The sequence below is a fragment of the Lepidochelys olivacea genome (genome assembly GCF_965140295.1).
Source record: "Lepidochelys olivacea isolate rLepOli2 genome assembly, chromosome: 2".
In the NCBI taxonomy this organism is placed as follows: Eukaryota; Metazoa; Chordata; order Testudines; family Cheloniidae; genus Lepidochelys; species Lepidochelys olivacea.
In genome coordinates, this window is record NC_140412.1 from 249827031 (window position 1) to 249853239 (window position 26209).

Below are 26209 nucleotides of genomic sequence, written 5' to 3' on the forward strand. Positions count from 1 at the left end.
CGTTGCCTCCTGGTGTCCGCCTCGCCCCACGTGGAGACATACGTGCAGGCGTTGGCGAAGGTGGTAGGACCCACGGCTATTGTGGCGGCCTCCAAGATGTATGGGAAGGTCGTTTTCTTCTTAGCCTCGGAGGATGCCGCCCAGGAGGCGGTGGAGAGGGGCCTGACGGTAGGGGGGGTGTTTGTCCCCCTAGAACCGTTAGAAGACCTGGGCGTTCGCCTCGTCCTTACCTCCGTTCCTCCCTTCTTACCCAATGCTGCCCTGTTACCCGCTCTTTCCACCCTGGGGAAACTTGTTTCTGTCATCAGCCCTCTCCCGTTGGGCTGCAAGGACCCCACCCTCCGTCACATTTTTTCGTTCCGCCGGCAAGTGCAGCTTCTACCACCGGCAGGGGCGCGTGACGGAGAGGCGCTTGAGGGGTCCTTTCTAGTCCCCTACGAGGGAGCCCGCTATCGGGTCTTTTATTCTACCGGAGAGGCCCGGTGCTACCTCTGCCGCTCAGCGGGGCACGTCCGCAGAGACTGCCCTTTGGCTCGGGGGGGAGGGGCACCCGAAACCCCCGAGACCCGGCAGGACATCGGCCCCGTGGCTGCCGACGCCCCTGGCTGCCCAGTACCAGAAACCAACCCTCCTCCTACTCGACCCATCGCTGCTCCCGTCCGGGCCCAAGAGATACCTTCCCTACAATGCCCGGGCGAGCAAGGGGTTTCCACCCTTGCTAGTACCACCCCAATAGAGCCCATGGAGGAGGGTGTGGCAAGGATATTATCGGGTATAAGAGAGGGCCCTCCCCAAGGAGAAGCCCCCGCCCCTCATGTTGCCCCACCGCTACCTCCCCGAACCCCTAAACCATCGCCTCCGCCCCCCGACACGACCCCTGCTAACCAACCCCCAGATGATGCTATGGAGGGATGGACCCTAGTCCAGGGGAAGCGAGGCAAGCGGAAGGCTCGAGCTCCGCTGCATCCACCCGACGCGGAAGCCCCCCGGAAGACCAGGAAAGGAGGCACTGCTATCGAGCCTCCCGCCACGGCCGCGAGCGAGATCCATCCGCCGGTGTCGGGAGGGGAAGACGGACTGGCATTGGAGGGCAGAACCCCCCCTCCACGGGAGACCCTCCCCTTCGAGACTTCTGAGGACACCCCTTCTGCCTGGACGCTACCCGAACCCCCCGCGGACCCTGAGGCGGCCGTTGCGGCGGGCCCTAGAGGAGAGGCCCCCGGGGTGGCAGGAGTTGGCCTCTCCTCCGTGTATGCGGAGATTGAGGCCCTAGATTTGACCCCGGTCACCCAGGGAGGGGATGATTTGCTGCCGGCTGGCCTCGAGCTGGGCAGCCTTACCCCAGCCTCCCTTTCCCCATGCTCCCTCCCCCTATTTGCCTTCCTGGGTGAGCACCCTGCAGAAGGCGGTCCACCACCTGATGCCATGACCGCTAAAACCACCATGGAGTCAGCACCTAGCATTACTGGGAGCCCCTCCCCTTCCCCCTTAACCCTTGACTCTGCTCAGGAGGCACTTTCCTTTAGCTGCTCGCCTCCTGCACCCCAGAGCCTTACCCCTGCCCCCACCCCTGCCCCTGCCCAAGGTCCCTCCTCCTGCAATGTTAATGCCGCCCCTGGGGTTATTTCCTTTCCGCCTTTTGCAGACTCCCCCCAGGGAGCAGTCTTTGCAATTTCTAGTCGCGACCCATTAGGAGTGGCAATTTTTCCCCTGCCATCCCCCTCCACCCCAAGGCGTGAAATGAATTTAATAACCCCAGCCTGTCAGACGCCCCGTCGGTGGTCCGCACCCTGTCTACCTGCCTTAGCGGACCACGAGGCTGTATTAAGAGGCCCATCAGGGAATACCTCGGGAATTGTAACCCCACCCCCCCATGAGCTGCGGCATGCGCTACGGAAGTTCCTAGAGCACTCCCGTGGCGCCCGCGATAGGGCACAGCTGGCTCTTCGGCTATGGGGGGACTTTGATCAACTCCTCCAGGCCACAAAGGCCCTTATAAAGGAGGGCAGGGGGCAAGGAAAGCGCGGTGCTGCGGCCTACGAGCGAGCCCGCAGCTTCCGAAGCGATCTACTCACCCACGGGATGGGTCATGGGTTGCTGTGCAACCCGCCAGGGGCCCTGAACCCCCCCGCCAATACGAGACCCCCACCCCCCCAGCCCTCCGTATGACGCCTCTTATTATTGCGACCCTGAATACCAGGGGCTGTAGGATGGCTCTCCGCAGGTCCCAGGTGCTCTCTTACCTTCGGGAGGAGAGGTACTCTGTAGTTTTCCTGCAGGAGACCCATACAGACCTGGCCGCCGAGGACAGGTGGCGGCTGGAGTGGGGAGACGGGGTATACTTTAGCCACTTTGCGACCTGGCAGGCTGGAGTGGCAACCCTATTCTCCCCCAACCTACGGCCTGAGGTGCTAGGGGTCAATGAGGCCGTGCCGGGCCACGTGCTGCACCTTCGAGTCCGTATGGAGGGGCTCGTGGTTAATTTTGTTAACATCTATGCCCCGCAAATGAGCTCCAGGCGGCCACAATTTTATCAGCAGGTGTCCGACTTTCTCGGCACCCTGGATTCGCATGAGTGCCTGGTCCTGGGAGGGGATTTTAACACCACCCTAGAGGAACGGGACCGCTCAGGGGCCGAACCGAGTCCGGCCGCCACGAATATTCTCCAAGGGATAGTCGACCATCACTCCCTAGTGGACGTCTGGCGCGACCATCACCCAGATGACACCTCCACGTTCACCTTTGTCCGGGTGGAGGCCCATCGGTCACACCACTCTCGGTTGGACCGTATTTACTTATCCCGTTTCCATCTTTCACAGGCCCACTCCTCCGCCATTCGGCCGGCCCCATTCTCCGATCATCATTTAGTCGCTGTAACGGTTTCCCTCCGTGCAGAGAGACCGGGGCCGGCCTATTGGCACTTTAATAACAGCCTGTTGGAGGACGAGAGCTTTGTGATGTCCTTCCGGGAGTTTTGGCTGGCCTGGCGAGAGCAGTGGCGTGCCTTTCCCTCGGTGCGGCGATGGTGGGATCTCGGGAAGGTGCGCGCCAAGCTCTTCTGCCGTGACTACACTCGGGGCACCAGCCGACGGCGAAATGCGGCGATAGAGCAGCTGGAACGGGAGGTCTTAGAGATGGAGAGGCGCCTGGCCGCCGATCCCGAGGACCCGTCCCTGTGCGGAGCGTGCCGGGAGAAGCGGGAGGAGCTCCGGGCCCTTGAGGACCACCGGGCCCGAGGTGCCTTCGTTCGATCCCGCATCCGCCTCCTTCGGGAGATGGACCGCGGCTCCCGCTTCTTCTATGCCCTGGAGAAAACGAGGGGGGCCAAGAAACACGTCACCTGCCTTCTTGCGGAAGACGGCACCCCCCTCACGGGTCCGGAGGAGATGTGTGGGAGGGCCCGTGACTTCTACACAAGCCTTTTCTCCCCGGACCCGACCGATCCTGACGCTTGCGAGGTGCTCTGGGAGGAACTCCCCACGGTCAGCGTGGGCGACCGAGACCGACTAGAGCTGCCTCTCACCCTGGCCGAGTTCTCGGAAGCCCTCCGTCGCATGCCCACCAATAAATCTCCGGGCATGGACGGGCTGACCGTGGAGTTTTACCGCGCGTTCTGGGACATTCTCGGCCCAGACCTAGTCACCGTCTGGGCTGAGTCCTTGCAGAGCGGGGTCCTCCCTCTGTCATGCAGGCGAGCGGTGCTCGCTTTGCTGCTGAAGAAGGGGGACCTCCGCGATTTACGAAACTGGCATCCCGTCTCACTCCTTAGCACGGACTACAAAATCGTAGCGAAAGCAATCTCGCTGCGGCTAGGGTCCGTGATGGCGGACGTGGTCCACCCAGACCAGACCTATACTGTCCCGGGTCGCAGCATTTTCGACAACCTCTTTCTCGTCCGAGACCTTTTGGAACTCGGGCGGAGAGATGGTCTATCGTTCGCCCTCCTGTCTCTTGATCAGGAGAAGGCGTTCGATAGAGTAGACCATGGGTACCTCCTGAGCACTCTGCAGGCGTTTGGATTTGGACCTCAGTTTGTGAGTTTTCTCCGGGTGCTGTATGCCTCCGCGGAGTGTTTGGTTAGGCTCAACTGGACCCTGACTGAACCGGTCAGCTTCGGGCGAGGAGTGCGGCAGGGGTGCCCCCTCTCGGGCCAGTTGTATGCTCTGGCGATCGAGCCTTTCCTCTGTCTCCTCCGCAGGAGGATGACAGGGTTGGTGCTGCGGGAGCCGGAGCTGCGGCTGGTCCTGTCGGCGTACGCCGATGACGTACTCCTCGTGGTCCAGGACCCGGGCGACTTGGTGCGAGTGGAGGCATGCCAAGCCATCTATTCGGCAGCCTCCTCCGCCCGAGTCAACTGGGTCAAGAGCTCTGGCTTGGCGGTGGGGGACTGGCGGCAGGTGAGCTCCCTCCCACCCGCACTTCAGACCATCCGGTGGAGTGCGGGTCCACTGCTCTATCTCGGCGTTTACCTTTCCGCCACGCATCCTTCCCCGCCGGAGAACTGGCAAAATTTAGAGGGCGGGGTGATAGAGCGGATCCGGAGATGGACGAGGCTTCTCCGATGTCTCTCCCTCCGAGGGAGAGCACTGGTGCTTAACCAACTAGTCCTGTCCACGCTCTGGTACCGGCTCAACACCCTGGCCCCGGCCCCGGGTTTCCTGACCCATCTCCGGAGATTGATTCTAGAGTTCTTTTGGTCAGGAATGCACTGGGCCCCTGTTGGAGTTCTTCATCTACCCCTGAAGGAAGGAGGGCAGGGCCTGAAGTGTCTGTACACTCAGGTCCGTGTCTTCCGCCTCCAGGCCCTGCAGAGGCTCTTTTATAGTGCAAGTAGTTCGGCGTGGAGCATACTGGTGCACGCCTTCCTGCGCCGTTTCTAAGGGCTTCGATATGACCGGCAGCTCTTTTATCTTTCTCCGAGGGGTTTTCCGCGAGACCTCTCCGGGCTGCCGGTCTTCTACCAGGACCTCCTCCGGACCTGGAAATTGTTTCTAACAACCAGGTCCGTGGCGGCCACCGTGGGGGCAGATCTCCTCACGGAGCCCCTGCTACACAACCCCCAGCTCCGTGTGCAGGTGGCAGAGTCCCGCTCGGTGCGCCAGAGGTTGGTCCTGGCGGAAGTCACGAGGGTCGGAGACCTCCTGGACTACGACCGGAGAGACTGGCTGGATCCCCTGATGCTCGCTCGGCGCATGGGGCTCTCCAGCCTTCGTACCCCCCGGCGCATACTTCAGGAGGTGAAGGCCGCCTTGACCCCCGCTGCTCGGGCTTATGTTAGCCGAGCCTTGTGCGAGGGCGCACCCCGCCCATCCCTTACCCCGGGCCCGCCGGACCTTTCCATCGGGCCCCCACCCCGTAGATCCCAACAAACCCCTCACCCTTTCACTGCAAGCCGGCTGCACGAACTGCAGCCGGTTAGCTTTCAAATTGCTCCACGGAAATACTTATATACACTTACGCTTCACACCCTTCACGCCCACACCCTGGTGTCCCGCCCCGATACAAAGTGGCGGGATCTCCTGCCACCTTTGGAGGGTGAGCAACCTCGGTGGGCCAGCCTGTATTCCACCCTGGTCCCAAGGCCCGTCGGGGACATCAGTTGGCGGCTCCTTCACGGAGCTGTGAGCACGGGCGTGTTTTTGACACGGTTTACCCCCATTCCGGACACTTGTCCTTTTTGTAATGTGAGGGAAACCCTGGCACACGTGTATTTAGAGTGTGCCAGATTGCAGCCCCTTTTCCGGCTCCTCACAAATATTTTATTACGCTTCTGGCTTCATTTTTCCCCCCACCTTTTTATCTATACACTTCCCATTCGTGGCCCCACAAAGTCGCGGGATCTTCTGGTCAACCTCCTCCTAGCTTTGGCTAAAACAGCCATTTATAAAACCAGAGAGAGGAGGTTGGCCCACAAAGCGTCCTGCGATTGTGGGGCCGTTTTTCGATCCTCAGTACACTCACGTATCCGGGCGGAGTTCCTCTGGGCGGCATCCACCGACTCCCTTGAAGCCTTCGAGGAGCAGTGGGCGCTGTCTGGGGTTCTCTGCTCGGTGACCCCGTCCGGTTCCCTCCGTCTGACCCTTTGATTGAGGGGAAGAGCGAGAGACGCCAGCCCCAGCCGTTGCCGCTGTGGATACCATCATTCCTGTCATCTAGGAGGGGTCCTATAATACATGGGTGTCTACCCCCCCCCTCCCTAACCTGCCCACCCCGCAGCCGTGCCCATCTTACCGGGCACTCTCAGGAGGGGGAGGATCGGTGACACTGGGCGCGGCACTGGGTAACTCGAGGGGGTGGAAGACCACGAGTGTCGAGGAAGCCCCCCCGCTCTAGGCCACCAGGTAACTCAGGAGGGTGGAAGACCACGAGTGTCGAGGAAGCCCCCCCGCTCTGGGCCCAGGCTAGCCTGAACACTTCTCCCTCCTGAAAGCTGCTGTGTTATACCTTCTGATTGCGTTGTTTTGTTGCATAGTTGTTTTGTTTCCTTTGGTAATTCTGTAAGCGTTACCAATAAACTTTCTTTCTGTTTCAAAAAAAAAACAACAAAAAAAAAAAAACCTTCCCTGTTACCTTACCTTGCCCAGGGTAAAGGGACCTACTTAACCTGGGGCTAATATATTTGCCTTCTATCACTCTCCTGCAGCAATCTGGCCAGACCCTGTCACAATACACACACACACACACACACACACACACACACACCCTCTACCCCGATATAACATGGTCCGCGGGAGCCAAAAAATCTTACTGTGTTGTATCGAACTTGCTTTGGCCCCCCAGTTCCTTGTCCCCTGACCACCCTCTCCACAGACCCCCCGTCCCTAATCACCCCCAGGACCCCACCCCCTACCCAACCCCCCTGCTCCCTGTCCCCTGACTGCCCCGCCCCCTATTCACACCCCCGCCCCCTGACAGGCACTCACCGGCAGCGGCGGGAAGCGGAGCAACGTGGCCCCACCCCGCTCCACTCCGCCAGCTCCCAGCCGCGGCGCTCCGCTTCCCGCCGCTGATGAGTGCAGGGAGGTTGGGGAAAGGACACCCTCTGCACTCACCAGCGGCGGGAAGCAGAGCGCCGCAGCTGGGAGGTGGCGGAGTGGAGCGGGCTGCTCCGCTTCCGCCACTGCTGGTGAGTGCAGGGCAGGATTCCTTCCTCCAAGCCCCCTCCCCTGAGCAACATGGCTGGGGCTGGGGCAAGGGAAACGGAGCAGGCTGCTCCCAGCCCCCTGCTAATCACCCAGGCCGCTCTAAGCCTGCGGGGCCCCCAAAAGTGCCCCCCCGGCAGCTTCTGCCTCCCAGACCCTGTTGTTAATTAGCTGAATATAAAATAATCTACACTAGTAAATTACAGCCATTAATACAGTGTAAATGAATTTAATTCTAAGCTTGTAGCTAAAGCAGCGTTTAAATTCAGCTGGAGCTGTCCAGAGTGGAGCTCTGGTAAATATTTTCAACCCCCCTGGAGTTTTTATAGTATGTTGAGTGGTAGGCGGCGAGGCTCTGGGAAATACTGTGAGAATTTAAGGCCTAAATTAAAGAATATCAATCTAGTTAAAAATCTGTATTTTTTTAAATGTCTAATATGGTATTTGTTTCTCTAGAAAGAAGCTGCTTTTGTATTCCTACATTACTTTGTGTTCTAAAAGAGATTATTGAAGCTTCTTTGACTCAAAACATTGATACAGATGAAGAAGTGGCAACATTTCTCCATGCTGTTCAGGCTCTGTTCCAGAAAATTTTAGAATGTGTGGCACGCAGGCTCAGAAAACAGCGGGAAGAAGGGCTTCAGGTATTTGTCATCCTATTAAACACACACACACACACACACACAAAACCATGTGATTGTAAAGTTAACTATAAACACTGACTTTGACTTTTACTCAGATGTGAGTTGGACACATTGGGTTTATTGGCACAAAAAATACTTCATTATCCTCAGTTTCATAATTGATTTGACATTATGCCATTTGTGTCTGGTGCTCTAAGCCTTGTCATCAATAGGATTTTCCCCGCTGCTGGTCCTGCTCAGAGGAAATACTAATGTGAAAAAGGGATCATGCATTTGTGATGTCAGTTTAGACTGCCAAACCGGATGAGGCATTTTTATGCTAGTTCCTCCTTCTGTAGGCTGTTTGTCTCTTCTTCACAGCTGAGATCTAAAGCTGGATAAATAATAAAAAGCATATCCTGCCCTACACTCTCAAGCTAAGCCTCTGTGCTTGAATCAAATTCCCCATGTCAGATAACTTGAGTGGATATATACACGGGTGTTGCCTCATCACAGAGAAAGAAATGAGCAAATGTTTTTCCACGATGTGGGTGCCAGCAATGTGTGTACTGGGTCAGACTGGCAGCACTCAAAACTTAGTGAGGAAAGAAAACTAAAAACAATAGGTTTGGTAAGAGATGAGAGAATGGGACTGAGTGCTGGATGAGAGGAAAGAGCCAATGAGATTGAGATGAGTGGCTGCCTCCTCCCTGCTGCAAAGAGCCATCAGCTGCTCTCTGTACCTTCTCTAGTTCTGATAGGCCTGGTTATGAACCTTCTCTCAATGTCAAAAGTAATCTTCCCCTTACCAGAGCAGAGAGATCTGTTGTCCCAGGTTCAGTCTTTTGTTCCATCCTTAACTCCCTTGGCCTCTGTATATGGCTTACAACTGTTCTCTCTTGCCAAAAGGAGTGGTGTCAAAATCCTCCAGAACCTACTTTACTTCGAGAAAAGGAACTTTATATGTTTATAGCAGGGTCTGGACAGTGTTTCTTTCCTGGTGCTGAGATAGGTGGATCAGTGCCAGGAAGTCTTGGATTCTTCCAAGTAATTCTAAATCTGCATTTGAGCTGGGAGGTGTGATTCCTAGCTCACATATACACACCTGCACTAGCTGTGCTCAAGCTAGCATGCTAAAAATAGCAGCATAGAATAGCGTGGGCAGGAATTTGGGCTTCCCATCCTGGTACATATCCAGGGAGTCTGGGTGGGTACATACTCAGGCATCTAGCCTAAGCTGCTGTCCATGCTACCCTAGCTACAGTGTTATTTTTAGCACGCCAACTTGAGCAGAGCTAGTGTAGGTATGTCTATGTGAGCTGGGAATAGTATCTCCCAGCTCAAATGTAGACATAGACTTAGGGTCCAAGCCTTTGCCTTTAGTGCCCTTGGGGGATTTTCCCTGTGCTTTTCAACCCTTTGACTAGGGCCTAAAGGATAGATTCACAGAGACCTAACTGCTCTCGTAATGCTAGTTCCCTTCCTTACTCTGAGTTGCTAAATTGCATCAAGACAGCTAAACTACATTAAATATTTTCCTAACATTAGTTTTCTAGGTAAGCAATTGCTGTAGAGGTGTAATGTGATAGCAAATGGGAGAGAGACGACAGTTCCTGAGACACTCTATCAAGATGTAGTCAACTCTATGAAAGTTTGAGAATCCCTGACTAAAAGCTTTTAATTGCACTAAAATGCTCCCAAAGTGGAAATACTGTAACTGATCTATATTTTAATTAATTTATTTTTTTAGTTGATTCATTCTATTCAAATGGCTCTTGGAGAATTCATACACACAGTCCAGTGCTGGCATTCATCTTGTCCAACAGTTCATCATGGTGTACTCTCTACTCTCCTAGCTGCAGTAGTGGTTGAGATAAGTCACACACTGCGAAAGGTAAAGAGTTTAAATAATCTACTGTACTTTTTTAGTTTATTATACTAAATGTTCAACCTTTAAACCAAAGCAGTTCAAAAGAGGGCTAGCAGTGGTCAAGCTTCAATTGTACAGTAGTGCCCTTCCCTGGTTAATCTGAACCTCCATTGACTGTACATCAAAGGAAAATCAGAGATCCTGACCTGTTGAAGGAGGTGTTATGCAGTGATAAAACTGGCATTTTTGTAGGCTTAATAAAAAGCTTTGGTGATTATCCTGTTATGCCAAAAAAAAAAAAATGCTTTCAGAAGCTTGGCTGTCTCAGGTTGCAGTTCAACATGTCGAGATATCAGAGGAAAAGCATCTTCCCAGAGTAGAGCAGACTCGGCCAACTGCTCTCTCATTATCTCTGGACGAGGCAGTGGTTCCTGCAACACCCTCTCAGCCAGATAATTACAAAAGCTCCCAGGATTTGCTCTGCTGCATAGTGGATTCACTTAAGACTCCTGTGGAGGTGGTACAGAACAGCTCTTACGCACCCTGTCATAAATATAAAGGGAATGGTAAACCCCTTTAAAATCCCTCCTGGCCAGAGGAAAAATCCTTTCACCTGTAAAGGGTTAAGAAGCTAAAGGTAACCTCGCTGGCACCTAACCAAAATGACCAATGAGGAGACAAGATACTTTCAAAAGCTGGGAGGAGGGAGAGAAACAAAGGGTCTGTGTCTGTCTATATGCTGCTTTTGCCGGGGATAGACCAGGAATGGAGTCTTAGAACTTTTAGTAAGTAATCTAACTAGGTATGTGTTAGATTATGATTTCTTTAAATGGCTGAGAAAAGAATTGTGCTGAATAGAATGACTATTTCTGTCTGTGTGTCTTTTTTGTAACTTAAGGTTTTGCCTAGAGGGATTCTCTATGTTTTGAATCTAATTACCCTGTAAGGTACCTACCATCCTGATTTTACAGGGGTGATTCCTTTACCTCTGTTTACTTCTATTTCTATGAAAAGTCTTCTTGTAAGAAAACTGAATGCTTTTTCATTGTTCTCAGATCCAAGGGTTTGGGTCTGTGGTCACCTATGCAAATTGGTGATGATTTTTACCAAACCTTTCCCAGGAAGTGGGGTGCAAGGGTTGGGAGGATTTTGGGGGGAAAGACGTGTCCAAACTACGTTTCCCAGTAAACCCAGTTAGTTTGGTGGTGGCAGAGGACAAAGGATAAAATTAATTTGTACCTTGGGGAAGTTTTAACCTAAGCTGGTAAAAGTAAGCTTAGGAGGTTTTCATGCAGGTCCCCACATCTGTACCCTAGAGTTCAGAGTGGGGGAGGAACCTTGACACTCCCAAATGTACTTCATACTCCCAAGTCTGGCATTACCAGTGAATGAAGCTTTATTGGCTCCAGCAAAGAATATGTGGCAGACACCATCCGCTGCACCAACCTCCAAAATGGTTCCAGGTGCTGTTCCCTGGCATCTCTATACCCATAGTGTACTTGGCTGTTTGCTTACCACATCAACTAGAAGACTCCATTGATCAAATTCTTAACTTTGGTGCACTGGGCCTAAAAATCAACAGAGAGATGCCGTCCTCAGGTGCCAATATAGAGAATAGACTTCATAGGAGCAGAATTAAACTCCATGACAGCAGGGCCTATCTGCCTAAGGACATGTTTGACATCATGGTAGTCCTCATAACTGGTTGCAGACTCATGCATACACTACTGTGAGAGCTTGCCTATGTTTGGTCGGTCACAAGGCTTTCTACACACATCATGCACCATTTCAGACTTCACTTTTGTTGCATGTTGTGGTGGCTGAACTTGTATGCCTTCCAAACAGACACCACATAGGGTATGTCTATACTACCGGCTGGATCAGCAGGCAGCGATCAATACAGCAGGGGTCAATTTATCACGTCTAGTCTAGACGTGATAAATCGACCCCTAAGTGCTCTCCTGTCGACTCCTGTACTCCACCGCCGCAAGAGGTGAAGGTGGAGTCGATGGGGGAGCAGCAGCAGTCGACTCACCACAGTGAAGACACCACGGTGAGTAGGTCTAAGTACGTCGACTTCAGCTACGTTATTCACGTAGCTGAAGTTGCGTAACTTAGATCTATCCTCCCCCCCAGTGTAGACCAGGCCATAGATATGACAGTCCAGGTCCCCTCTGAAGTCCTCTCACCACTGTAGTGGTGGAAAGATCCTAATCAGGTGTGAAAGGGGGTACTGGTCTTCCTACCTCTTCTCACCAAGGCCTTTATTTACAGATCCCCTGAGCAGCAGGCAGCAGCATAGGAAGCGAGATCTGGGTGGCAGCACCATGGCGGAAGCATCTTCAATGCATGTACAGGCTGCTGACTGTCCACTTGCTGGCTCTGGCCACTTCCTCTGTGCTGCTGCTGCCTGCCTACTTTTGTTTCCCGCAGTCAGCAGCATGGGAAGCAGGATCTGGGCTGTAAGCAGACAGTCAGCAACCTGATGGCAGTCATAGGTCTGGCCATGAAGAGAGGCAGGGCAACTAGGGCTGCAAGACGGGGAGGACTGGGAGAGCAAAAGCAAGAGGACTGGGGGGAGCTGAGCAGGCTTGGACGAAGAAGGGGAGAACAGATGACTGAAGGGCTGAGAAGGGGAAGAGAGAGAGGGTGGCACCAGGCTGAGAGAGGGAAGGGTGGATTAAGGGTGTCATAGTGGGTCCCCAAAAGAGACAAAATGTGATTGGTGGGTCGCCTTAGTAAAAAGTTTGAGAACTGATCTAATACATATAGTTAGAATGGAAATTTTTATGTAATATCTTCCATGTGGGTGAGCTGCCACCTTTATAAATACTAATTAACAATCTAGCTTAAATGGCATTTTTGCTAAAGATCAACTATGTATGATATTAGTTATTTCCTTTAATATAAATGCCAAATATCTGGTTAAAAGTTTTAATTTTTCCAATCCAACTTTGCTTTGTTTATTTTGACATTATTGAGTTAAACTGTCAAGTACTTTTCTGAAATTAACTAGAAAAAATACATTTAAATGTTTCTCCCAATAACTTAAACATGCATTCAGTTAATGTAGCTACTCAAATTCTGTTTTTCTTAATTATTTTCTATGTGCTTCTGTATTTATTTTGAATTTGAGCTGTCTTCTTTTTAGGCTTCAAATGCAGAAGAACTTGCACCACCAGAGTCCATTGCAGACCTTCCTCCACTTTCAGGCAGTTTAATGGCAATGATAATTAAGTCAATAAATGTGGTCAGGTAATCTCTGTCTGTTAGTTTCCATAAGGTTTGTTAATGTGAAACCAGTAAGTAACCAAATAAGCTTTTAATTCTTAAATTCAAGATTGTGGAATTAGCCAGTGAATATCTAGATCACCTACTACATTTCCATGTAATGTCCCATAAGCCTTTACTTTTTTGGTACGTTGATTGTGTTAGTTTTTTGCTTTTTCTATTGTCCTTGTGTTAGACTCACACGACTATTCATTCTGATAATTCCTTTCCTCATAATCACATACTTATTTCAAAGGGTATTCATAAATCCTACTTCTTCCTATATGGAAGGGTTTAGAGGAAACCAAAGTCTTTACCAGAAATAACACCAATCATATAACCTGGAACTAACAACATGCATGCTTAAACTCAACTGTAAAATACACACTGATGGCACTATACAAATGACATAAAGAAATTATTTAGTTGTTAATATATTAAGTATGCCCTGAAAGAGAGTTTGGTGTGCATTCTGCAGCTTTCCCAAGTGACTTTTCTGTAGGACTTAAATTGGATGCTTATTATGTATTCTATCACGATTTTAGTGGAGGTTAGTTGAGTCCGCTGCAGTTACAACTGAATTTCAATTTTCATTTTAATTGTCTTTTTAAAAATTGTTCATAACTTATTTTTATTCAAGTGATTATCCACATGTATTCCAATTCTGCTGTGCATGCACCCCAGATCAGAATCTTTTTGAATAGCAGTGTCAGGGACCATGCCGTGCTCTGTACACCTTCCAGTGCTCCATAGCGCAAGAGTCCAAAGGGCAGGGCAACCACAATCACCCTTCTGTCTTGCAACCACAGGTGGTAAAAGGAAACTGAAAACCACATCTCTGCCCGCTGCGCGATTTTGTTGTCTCTAGTTAGTTTTTTCCAATTATAGTTAGTTTAGTTAGATTTATATAGTTTTAGTCTGTTGGCAAAAAAGGGAAAAGTCGTCAAGTCTGAGGGTGACTTGGCACAAGATGGCACCCTGCACATGGTGGAATCAAAGCTTCTGGGATTCAAAGCTTAACTCTCCTGTGAGACAGCTATTCCCATCAGTGACACTCTTAAGTGCGTCTTCTGCCTCATGAAGCTTATACACCACACAAGTGTTCTGTGTGCTCCTTCTTTTAGAAAAGGACCCAAAACCAAGGGAATCTCACCTCAATCTTTTCCTGATAGAGAGATCCATGAGGGCATCATCCATTCCTGAGAAGGAGAAGGCAGCCAAACCAGACCAGACAGTATGAGACCGCTCCGGTTAACCTGGAGTCTATCTTGAGCTCCAGGACTCAGTGTTGAGAAAGGTCCCAGTCCTTGACTATGAAGTCAGCCAGAGCTTCCCTACATTTCTCAGATCAATCCTCTGAGGAGAGAGGAAGGTAGGAGCATAATGTCCATGGTATCTGCAGACTCAGGTCTCTCTCTCCAGCACATAATAGATCTAAGTTTAGAGGCAGTTTAAGTCCCACACTGGATCCCAGTGATGCCTCTGTACCGAAGCGTCGCCTCTGAAGAAGCCATCCTTCTTTTGACCAGTATTGATGGCAGCCAAGCACCCATCCTGAAGCACTCAGAACCAAAACTTCTTCAGAGCTTCTTGAGCCAACACCAAAGAACCTGGTACAAGCTACTGAGCTTCCAGCCCTAGTACCAAATCTTCTGGCACAGATTCTGCAGTACCATTCATAACTCCAGATACAGATGGAGCAGCCTCAGAACCAATGTTCATGTTTCAAGGAAGCTTGATGGCATCTGAGCTGCCAGAGTCTCTGTTGTTGGCCCTTACTAGGAAACTATTGTCCTGGAACCAAGTACACTATCCTCTGTGTCAGTAGAGGATGCTCCAGGACCTGCTCCTATGGAGGAGTTATATTTCTTTTCCTCCTCCTACATCTGAAGTGACTGGGAAGGTGTCAACTATGTATTTGCCTCACTCACTGCCTTATGAACTGAGCTATTTAGACAGGGAGTCCAGAGGACACTTCTACAAGAGAAAGCATTTGACTTCTTGGTAGGAACTTCCCTCATAGTATTCTCCATGGCCTGCAAAACCATTCCCCTAACCCATGCACATATGGCTATTCTGGGCCCCATAGGGAGTGCATCCCAATAGAAGGGCTCTATCCATTGATCCTATTTCTAGACCCAGGTCTCCTTCTTCCATAGACCCCCAGGAAGGCCAGCTGATCCAGAATACAATCATACCTTCAGGACCAGGAAATTGAACAGGAAAACTTGCAGGAGAGGGAGGTCCAGCCTTATTTCTCAAATGCTTTTTGTGCTCTTCTCCTGATGAGGCTGTCCACCTAGCTGTTCTGACCCAGCCAAAAAACTAGGAACTTCTCCAGTGGACGCCACATACCTTGGACATTCTAGTGGAGAACAGTGCATGAGAAGTCATACAAATGTCTTGACAGTCTGTGTTGATTGGTCCCTGGCAGATTGGCATTGCCAAAGGCTTGTAGGAGCCAACCAGATACCTATGGCAAAGCTCAGCTTCAGCAGTACACACCTCAAAGCTCAGCTTTAGTGGTGCCCACCTCCATAGTCAAGAAGTGGGATCTTTCTCAACACTGAGTCCTGGAGCTTCAGTGGTGCCCACCTCAAAGTGACTCTTAGGTATAGATATAGATGCTACCAGTCATCTCTAAGGATGCTAAATACTTTTATAACCATCCAGTGCCTGGATCCTTGGTCATAACTGCTGTCCAAGGGATGTTTAAGCAGCAGGGATTACCCAGGTGAACAACCCAGGACAAAGTTCCAAAAAAGCTTGACTTCTGACTGGAAGACATACTCCTCAGACAGTTTTCAGATGCGTGACTATTAAATTACCAACTACTCCTGACTGAGTATGACTTCTTGAATTGGGCAGTTCACTGAAAGTTTCCTGCAGGAGCACAGAGAGGAGCTTAAGTCCCTGGAGTTAGAGTGGCATCTGGTTGCATGGACCTCTCATTAAGCCACCATTGAAGCCTCTGACTCTGCAATCATGCAGGTTGCTTGGTTGCAGTCCTCAGGGTTACCAAAGGAGGTCTAAATGACCACCTTCAATGGCTCTGACCTCTTAATTAAGCATAATAATGAAACCCTGCACATGTTAAAGGACTCAAGCTATCTTATGCTCTGGAAGCCTATATTCCCTCTTCCATGAGGGAACAATACAGGACTCAGAATTATCAGAGACATAGGCAATCCCCCTAACCCTATTATGGCCATCAAAGATCCTCCAAGGAAGAGGCAGAGGTTCCAGAGGAGGAGAACCATACATCCTGCATCAGGAGGTTTGACGGTATGGTCAAGAGTCTGAGGTCTGTCCCATCCTGTTTTGGGAAGTGTCTTGTTTTCAGAAAGCCTGTAACCAGATTTCCAGGATCAACTGGTCCAAGGTTATAGGGATACACCATCTAGTTCCATTCCTTCCCTACCCTATTTCCCTGTCCCTTTCCAGGAATCCATCTCACAAGATATTACTAAGAAAGGAAATGAACTTCCTTCTGCAACTCAGAGCAGTGGAGCTACCTGTGCAGTTCCATAACAGGGAGTCTTCACTTGTTCCCTAATCTTTTACTTAGATCATAAACTCTTTAGGGGCTGGAACTGTCTCTTTGTTCTGTTTGTATAGCATAGGGATTGGCAACCTTTGTCACGTGGCCCGTCGGGGAAACCCGCTGGCGGGCTGGGACGGTCTGTTTACCTGCAGCGTCCGCAGGTTCAGCTGATCGCAGCTCCCGCTGGCCGCGGTTCACCATTCCAGGCCAGTGGGAGCTGCGATCAGTCGAACCTGCGGACGCTTCAGGTAAACAAACCGTCCCAGCCCGCCAGCGGGTTTCCCTGACGGGCCACGTGACAAAGTTTGCCGATCCCTGGTGTAGCACCTAGCACAATGGAGTCCATGACTAGTGCTCCAGGGTGCTATGATATTACAAATACAATCCAAAACTTATTTAGGCATTATTAGAAATTGCTATGTGATAGTGTGTCTGGATCCATCTGATCCAGGATACACTGATCAAGTTCCATTCCCCAGAGCTCAAGCAACCTCTGCTGTTTCTCTGAGTCATTCCAATATCTGAGATTTGTAGAGTACTGCCTGGAGTTTGGTTCACACCATCATCAACTTGTTTGACTTCCACAGCAAATGGCAGACAATTAAATGAATTACAATTCCAGTTTATTTTAGAGCCAGTATTTTTACTTTTTAAGGACTTTTCTTTTTTCTGTCTGAATTTCTTTTTTCTTTTCTGAATACACCGAAAAATCTTTATTTTTTGGTTACTGCTCCTTCTCTTCTCATATGAATTATTTCACCTAAATTCCCTCATCCCATTCCTAAGCAGCCACCACTGTACAGAATACATTGCTTCTTCAGACTATCAGCAGTGAAACTCCAGAGATCAGCCAGTAAGAAGTACATTTGTGATTCCCACACTTAAACTATGTGTTTTGGAGTCTCATGATTGATCCTAGATCATGGTTTCCCATGTGATGGTTTGGAGAACTACCATTGTTGGGGGGGCCAACTAAGAGTCCTGTTTATGTTTGTAAAGGAACATGTTTCCCCATGTGCCTTTGATTTTCTTCTAGGTCATTTTTAAATGAATTAATGGAATGCATTGTCTGTGAAGAAATTGAAGGAATTATTAGTCTTACAGCTGCTGCGTACATAGTTGTTATAATCAAAGGTCAGTCAAACTAATTTTGTCTCCAATCTTTGTCTCCATATCTACTTTTGTCAATAGTAGATTTTTATTCCAACTTAATTTTAAAATGTTACATTATTTTTCCAGTTAGCTGTGGAAATTCAGAAGTAGTGATTTTAATAGGAATACAGAATTAAAAAGAAAAATGCAAAGTTGTAAGGGATGCTATTAGACATTGGATCTAAAACTTTGTGGGGGTCTTTTTTTTTTAAAAAAAAAAATCTTTATCTGCTAGGCTAACATAGTACTCTTACATATCCTGTTTTATAGGAATATAATAGCATTCACATAGCACAGATTTATACACTTAACCTGGATAATGAAAATCTAAGTAAACATGTCACCAGTTTTTAACAAACTGTTAATTTGTTATATAGCTGCTACACAGGAATATACAGACTTGTTTATTTTTTAACATATTATTTAAAATAGGTAAGCACAAAACTTCACTTGTTAAGGATATTGCGCATGCCCTTCAAAAGAAGCTGATGACATGCAGGGAAGTTGCCACGGCAGAATCTAGCAGCATTGAAAGGTAAATCTGATTTACAGAAAAAAACCCACTGATTGACTGAAAAAGGGATGCAAGATTCTGTACTTGTTGGTGAAGAAGTTTACAGAAATCCATATGATACAGGGATTAAAATAGTGCCAAAATGTTGAAGGCTATTGAGCCCATTAAGGAACTAAATTTCCTAGTTCAACTCCCCCTTTCAGATGGTAATTCTCTTTACATGTTTTGTTCTATATACTATAGAATCCACAATACTCCAACCTAGTTCCTTTTAAAGTCCAATCTCACTAAGAACTGCACAGAGAAAAGAAAGCATTCTTTGTAACTTTGCTGTTTCATAGCACTAGAGCTGAGGGGTTTTCTCTGCATTTTGTGTCTTAGCTAATATGGATCTCTCTAGCTAAAACTGTATCCAGGGTCATAAAAAATTATTTTAGTGCCTTACCACAGTCATTAGATTCTGCTTTTGGTGCAATTTCAGCTTTATAGGAGGTTGGCTTTAGACCGAATTAGCCTCTTCTGTTTCACAGGTTAAAAGTAAAAAATGCTAATTTTACAACCACTTACATTTAAACTTTGCATATGGTCTGAAACAAAAGTTCATAGTTTCATTAACACTAAAAATACTCTTATTTGCTGCATTCAGATAGAAATAAAATGTAATATATTCAAAACCTCCGCCTCACCTAATTATAATCTCTTCAGAGTTCTCAGGATAACAAATATAAGTTATAGCCACTGATGACATGCATAAATTTGGAGTATGGTTCCAACAATTTTTGTTAGGAATTGGTAGACAAATTGGACAGTCAGTTTCCTGTGGTTGCAGCAGGGAGGCATTGATACATATCTGTTTCGTGTGTTCTGGTTTGTTTGTTTTTTAAAGCACATTGGTTTAATGGTGGGAAAAGATGGTAAAAAAGAACCTAAGACAGCCTATGGAAGAAAATTTGTGAGATGGAAATTAGGAATGCTAAAATGGAATTTGAAGAGCAAACAGCAACAACTAGTTTTTAAAAAAAGATATTTTTAAGATATTCATAGAAGAAGAATTAGTAAGTCCACTGGACTATCAGGGAATAAAGAGAACAATCGAAGATAAAGAACGTTTCAGGGAAGCTAAATTATTCCTTTGTATCAGTCTTCATCCTTGAGAATGTGGAGGATGGGGAAGACATCTTCTATTTTCCAGTAATAAAGTTGAGGTACTGTCAGAAAATAAGGTGTCAAAGGAGAAGGTGCTGGAATAATCTGATATATTAAAAAGCCAACAAGTCACTAAGACCTGATCATATACACCCTAAAATTCTGAAAGAACTTAAAAATGAAGTAACTGAGCTATTAACAAAGAATGCAATCATTCATTTAAATCTGCTTCTATCCCAAAGAATTGAACAGTAGCAAATGTATCTTTCTTTTAAAAATGTGCCCTGCGATTCTGGAAATTACAGACCAGCAAGCCTTACTTTTTGTATTGGTTGAAATGATGGTAGTAATAGAATTATAAAATACCTAAATGATCATTGTTATGATAGTGACAAACCAGTATGGCTTCTGCAAAGGAAAATGGTGCCTCACTAATCTTACAGTATGTCAACAAAATAAGGAGAACTAGTTGGTATAATTTACTTGGACTTTCAAAAAATGTATGATAGCTCAGATTCCGTAGTTAATTCTTGTAGTTCTTGGGCAATAGGTAAAGTACTATAATAGAAACAAAAAAAGAGTAGGAAGAATAGGCATGAGTAGCAGACAGCACCTATTTAGTGTACTTAATCCTTCTCTACACATAAGCACACTATGGATTATTTGAAAGCTTTTTACATCTACTTTAATATGAGGTCTGGTCTGCAGCTGTTACCACAGGGCTCTGCAGAAAACAATTTCTGGACTGATAACTGCTGTGATTGTCCCTCCCTTGCCAGATTTAAATGTGGTCGTCTTGGCCATGTCAACAAATGTTTTGATGCCAGATTTCTAGACTGGACTGAAGAAGCTATGTGTTCCATCATAATCAAGTGCACCTCTCAAAAATCTCCCCATTTGTTCTTTACCAACATCTGCTATTTTCAGTGGAGACTCTTGTACGTCTGGTGTTACGTGCAGTCCAGTAGATATGTTGATAAGCACCTCTGAATGTGATTCAGGGTCAAATGGGTTTGTCATATTTTTGATGACATGGTTGATGAGAGCTATAACATGCACTTCATCCCTCTTCAGTGCAGAGGCAAGGACTTGTTTGTGAACTTTGTATTCATTACTTCTCTCTCTCATTTTGCATATTCATAATATTAAGCTGTGTCATCTCTAACAGTAATACTGACCTGTGCATAAGTGTCACTGAACTAACAAGCAGGTTTCTAAAATATTTCAAACACTAGTATTGCATGCATAGGCAATTACAAATTAAAACGTTCTATCAGGCATACTAGATACTACACTGTATGTACGAAAGGTTACAGGTAGAGAAGCATTACATTAGGAATTCACATACATGTATATCTACCCATTACGCAGTACAAACTATGGGCAGACTGATCTGGTCAGCAAATTTTAATTGAAAATGCATAAAACCATGGTCATTGGTGAGGTACTTTGACAAATAAAAATATGCAGTGTGAAACATTGCATGTTAGTATATTGCAAAATCTTATTTGCTATTTTTGTCACATGCTAAACAGCTTCATTTCTGAAAAAGAAATATTTGCCTATGCAAAACCAATACAAATCTTTTAATACATTGTCATTTGGAAGCTTTGACCAATAAACACCACATTAAGATATTTAAACTGACTACAGTTCTTGCGGTTTAAGTTACAGTCATGTTGCAGTGATTCTGGAACCGTGCAAAAAATGACACTTTCTCATTTTGGATACCATTGTTTCATATCACCTACAGGCTTATGACACCACTTGACGGCACCACTTGACAGCACCACATCATACCTCATTTAAACATACATAAAATAAGCTTTCAAATGATAGTTGGGTGTTGTGTATAGGGTGGCTATATTAAATTCCAAAAATATGGCCCTTTTTGAAGAATTGCCATACATCTATAAATGGTCAATTTTCATCATGCTTGAAAAGTGGTTAACACTGGGGTCCCATAAAGTTCTATATTAGTACCAATGTTAAATTTAGTAAAGATCTGGAAAAGGGGAATGAGCAGTGAGGTGGCAAAACTTTCAAATTACACAATTCATTTAGTCAAAACTGCAGAAAACACTAAGGAATTACAGTGAAACTAACAAAGTTAGATAAATAGGCAACATGATTATAGATGATGATCAGTATGGATACATGTAAAGTAATGCACATTCAAAGGACTAATATGAACAACTCACGCATTGCTGCATTGTAAATTAACTATAACATGCAGAAAAGTGGTCTGGGTGTTCTTGGACAACTCTGTGAACACTACCTCTGCTCTATAAACAGCTGCAGTCAAAAAGTGAACAGAACATTAGGATGCCTTACAGAATGGAAAGTGCTATACGAATTAAATAATGACAAATAAATGGCACATCTTCACCTGGAATACTGTTTTCAATTCTGGTGATGTTTTTGTTTTGTTTTGTTATAAATTAGAAACATGGAAAAACTTTTATATGAAGAGAAGTAAAAGATTAGGACTGTTTAGAGAGACAGATGGGGTGACATGATCTGATACACCAAATTGTATGTGGTAGGGAGACTGTCCTGTTTATGCTTTTTTTGTAATGTACAAACAAGGGAAAATTTAATGAATTTCAGAGGCAGAGAATTTAAATGTCATAAAAAGAAATACTTTTTCACAAAACACAATTATACTGTGACAAGTTCCACATGCTATCACTGAGCGCTTAGCAGAGTTTAAGAAAAGATTACAGATTGTTAAAGATAGTAAGAACATCCACAGCTTCATTATATAGGATTATTTTTTGTAAAAGAACTTGGAAGAATATACAAACTCGTGTTTCAGGGCATAATCCACTATCTGTAAAAGGTTTAGGAAGAAATTTCCCAGTGGGCTGGTTATATTCCATTATTGCCCACTTCTATTGATGGGTTCTTGCACCATCCTTAAAAGCTTTTGGTACAGGATGCTGGATGATAATGGACCACAAGTCTGATACCATATGGCAATTCACATGTTCTGTTAGGTGCCTCATTGTGTGCTGTAATGACTCAAATGCAATTATATTTTGATTGCAGCGTGCCTTATTTTGGTAAACAGCAATTTTCTTTTAATTATTACATCTTTCTCATTCTGTTTGGCCAGAGGAAAACTTGTAGTCAAAATTGTTTGCATATTAGTCCACAGCTCATTACATGGTCTGATAATGTACTAATTTCTATATGCTAACATCAACTGTAATAAATTTACTCTTCTCAAAGCTTAATTTGTTACTTTTTACATCTGTTTACATTATTTTAAAATGTCAGCCCTTTGGGAATTAGTTTATCCCTGGTGGATGTAGTCTGGGAACTGACTAAATTTCCAAGGGACTTTGCATGCTGCCCCAACCTTTTAAATTTGGGCATCGGGCACCAGGAAACATCTGTATGTGGTAGCACAGTAAGAAATATGTAGAGGTCTTCTATACTGGAGTACCTCAGGTGCTGCCCTTAAATCAGAAATTAGTTCACTACACCAGAAATACACATTTTTCTAATTACTAGAATCTAGTCTTCTCTGCTCAACTGAACTAGCAGTTTCAGTTGACAGTTAAAAGCGAATATTATGGATTTTCCCAATGAACAAATAAGCTATGAAATATTATGATATAATTTATAATATATATAATCATCTTTGCTTAGTATGTTTAGCATTTCAGTCTATGGGCACCAAAATTAAATCTATTTAACTTTTATGCTGAAACATTTAATGTTTTCCTCACGTTATCATATAGATGTCTTTCCAAACCCTTCATTGCTCTGTCAGTGAAGTGCTAATTAAAGAGAACTTGCAAATAGTTTCTCACTATTTGTATAGGATTCCCTGCAGCATACTCAAAATAATAAAGGTAAAGAGCATTTAGTACAACTGACTTTAAATTTACCTTGTTTTTTCCTCTTTTGGGTGCCTCACAGTCATTCTGAGTTCTATTATGGTTGGACGACCATTAGCTTAGGGCATGATGAGTCTCTCAGTGAAGGGACATCTCAGTTTAATGATCTAAAGCCAAACAAAATATTAAATAAAATTACTGAATTATTCCTTGTATGTTTGCTCTTTGGGCACCTGGAACAATACTTAAGTTAGTGACTAGCACTGCTAATATAGGGCATCCTTAGAATCTTACAAATAACTAACGTTGCAAATATTGAACAAATGATGCATGGAAAATAAAGCTGACAGTTTGTCACAATATGAATTCAAGCATCGAAAAATCAAATCTACAAAGATTAATGTTGCATTAGTGTTTGGCGATAGGGCAGATGCCATGACTGTGGTTTCTGAGGACAGTTTAAGGCCAGGTGAGTGTGTGAAGTTCTGTGGGAGAGTGCAACTGCAGAGGCAATGTTGGATGAGGAATGCAAGGAAATAGAGAGTGATCAATTAAAAGCTTGGGGATAGCAGTTATCTTTTTTGAGATTGCATAAGAATTCCAGTGTGTGCAGAGGTGGGAATGTTGCTAAGGATACTACGCATGGGGCTGAAGTGACAGATGGGTGGCTATTAGTACTAAGGATAAAGATGCAGGAAGATCAGCACTAGGGAAAACAAATACCGGAGGAAGAGGAGAATGCAGAAATTATACGGATTGGCGGGGAATGGGGAAAATGAGTGAGCATAAGAGGAGGAGGTAGGGGAGTGGAGAGCAGAGATGAGAAGGGGAAATGAGGAAAGGGCAAGACTGGACTTCAGAGGATTAATGCTGTGTATGTGATAGTAAGATGGCAGAGGTAGAAAAAGGCAGTAAATCAAATATTCAGAGAAGTAAATGAACAGTGTTTTAAGTATGAAGAAGGTTTAATATTAAACAGTAACAATACAGCATGATCATATTTAAAGCTTGTCAAAACAGAAAAGATTCAGGCTTTTATTCAAACTTTTTTTGTCAATTTTGAAATTAAAGATTTGACTCTCCGTAGCTATACTGTAGTCTATAATCATTCAAAGAGGTGAATGGAAATGCTGAGCAAGATTGTTCCTCTTAAATGTAATCAAACACAACAACTTCTTTAATTCCTTAAACTAATGGTGTGTAACTTCTCAAAGAAATAAGGGAGTAGCTATTTATTGAAAAGCAAATAGGCAAACGTGTTTCTTTTGCACGTTTTATTCAGCTACTCACTGATTTCTCTGGTTTCAGAACCGTATATGAATCATCGATGAAAATTTTGGATGACATCTTGAATCCTTGACTGTACCGCTGCCTTCAAGTCATGAAAAGTAGAAAGAAGGAAGATGTATTGTTTTTTATAAAGCAAAGGAATATGGTACCTTGAAAAACATATTTAATATAATAGTGAATTGTACCTTATTGGAATGCTTGTATTATGCTAGCTTATGCTTTGTACATACATACATAATTGAAAGTCTTAGCAAGCAAATGAATAACTTTTAAAAACAAATCAGTTTTATATTCCTTTCATATTTAAAACAATTGTGCAGAAACTTTTAAAGTATGCAGAAATGTTTTGTACATACATAGATAACGTATTATTAAAGATTTTGGAATGGCTATGAGGAAGGTCTTGTAGGTATATTCCAAGTATTTCATGTGAAATAAAATCAATACCTTTTATATATTTTTTTTAATAAAGAGAATTAATAAAATGACTGAACTATCCCTTTGAATAGCATTTTCTTGAACCCTTTGACATTGAATGACATGGGTTTACCTAAAAGCTAAGTGCTCATGCCTTACGGAAAATAGCAACTGCTTCTGAATAGCAAAAAGCATTCTACATGGCATACTTACCAGGCCAAATGGAAATGTTTTTTCTATCTGGTCTCAGCAGAGAAGTGTCTCTCCAATGCAGGCTTCCATCTATGTTTTGGATTATATGTAGCACCTAAAAAATCAATGCCTGACAGTTCAGTTAAAGTACTTTAGCAGTCATTTCAGCGTTCCACCCTCCAATAGGTAATCGTTGCAGTTTCAGGGGTGAAGGGCAAACCAACTTCCACTCAAAAGATTTCTTCCTGGATTTCTTGTGCTACCAGTTAGCTAATGTCATGCCATCTCCTAGAGTATTGGCTCATTTGACTAGAGCACGAACAGCTTCCGCAAACTTCCTAGCACAAGTACCTATTTAAGACATTCAAAACAGTAGCCTGGTCATCAGTTTGCATTTTGGTGCTCATTATGCCATTTTCTGTCAGTCAAGAAACTATGCCAGTTTTTGACAGGTTGTTCTATAAATCGCTGTTCAGGTAGACTCCAAGCCTGCCTTTACTTTAATCTGCTTGTGAGTCACTTACAGTGGAATGGACATATGTAACCAGCTGAAGAAAACGGTTACCTAGCTTTCCACAACTGTCGTTCTTAAAGATGTTGCACGTGTCCATGCCATGACCCAACCGCCTTCCCCTTTCTTTTGGAGTATGTCCAGTAAGAAGGAACTGAGTGGGGGCGGCTCCACACTCTTACACCAGTGTGCAGTGGCACAGAGTGACAGAAGGCACTCAAGATGCCCTGAAGGGTACCACTAAGGGAAAAAGTTCTCTAATAACTGTCTACAAGGTATGCACATACTTACATTGGAATGGAAAGGTAGGTAACTATTTTTTCCTTACACAACTTTGCTAACAGTACCCAGTCCATTCCTAAGCACAATTGTCAGAGAATATTATGTCACATATGTTCACAAAACAAATTGTTTTAGTGTCTCTGCTAGCGTTTTTGGTTGCAATTATGTCTGCAAGAAGAGTTTCCAAAACCTTTGCTCTTGGGAGGCATGAGTTTTGATGAGTCTTCAAGACAAGAGACAAGATCATTCTTCACAGTCAAGCGTTCTTGGACAGAAACACTTCTTTCCATGCATCACAGCAAATTATTGTTCCTGTTTTACCCAAAACTGCGACACCTGAAAAGATTGGGGCACATACCGATTGTGAGAAGAACTGTTTTTCTTTTTAAAACTAAAGACTTCAGGAAA

At 45.5% G+C, this 26209-nt stretch overlaps 1 protein-coding gene across 3 annotated transcripts in view; it reads left to right on the plus strand.

The window, feature by feature from the left end:
• NCAPG2 (non-SMC condensin II complex subunit G2) overlaps positions 1–24834 on the plus strand; it is a 125578-nt gene extending 100744 nt beyond the window's left edge. For all 3 annotated transcript variants that reach the window (XM_084619520.1, XM_084619521.1, XM_084619522.1), the window contains 6 exons: positions 7599–7786; positions 9516–9659; positions 12787–12890; positions 17486–17583; positions 18034–18136; positions 24418–24834. In XM_084619520.1, the coding sequence (XP_084475646.1) occupies positions 7599–7786; positions 9516–9659; positions 12787–12890; positions 17486–17583; positions 18034–18136; positions 24418–24469 (689 nt within the window). In that variant the 3' untranslated portion in view covers positions 24470–24834. The remainder of the gene's footprint in view (positions 1–7598; positions 7787–9515; positions 9660–12786; positions 12891–17485; positions 17584–18033; positions 18137–24417) is intronic.
• The last annotated feature ends 1375 nt before the right edge of the window (positions 24835–26209 follow it).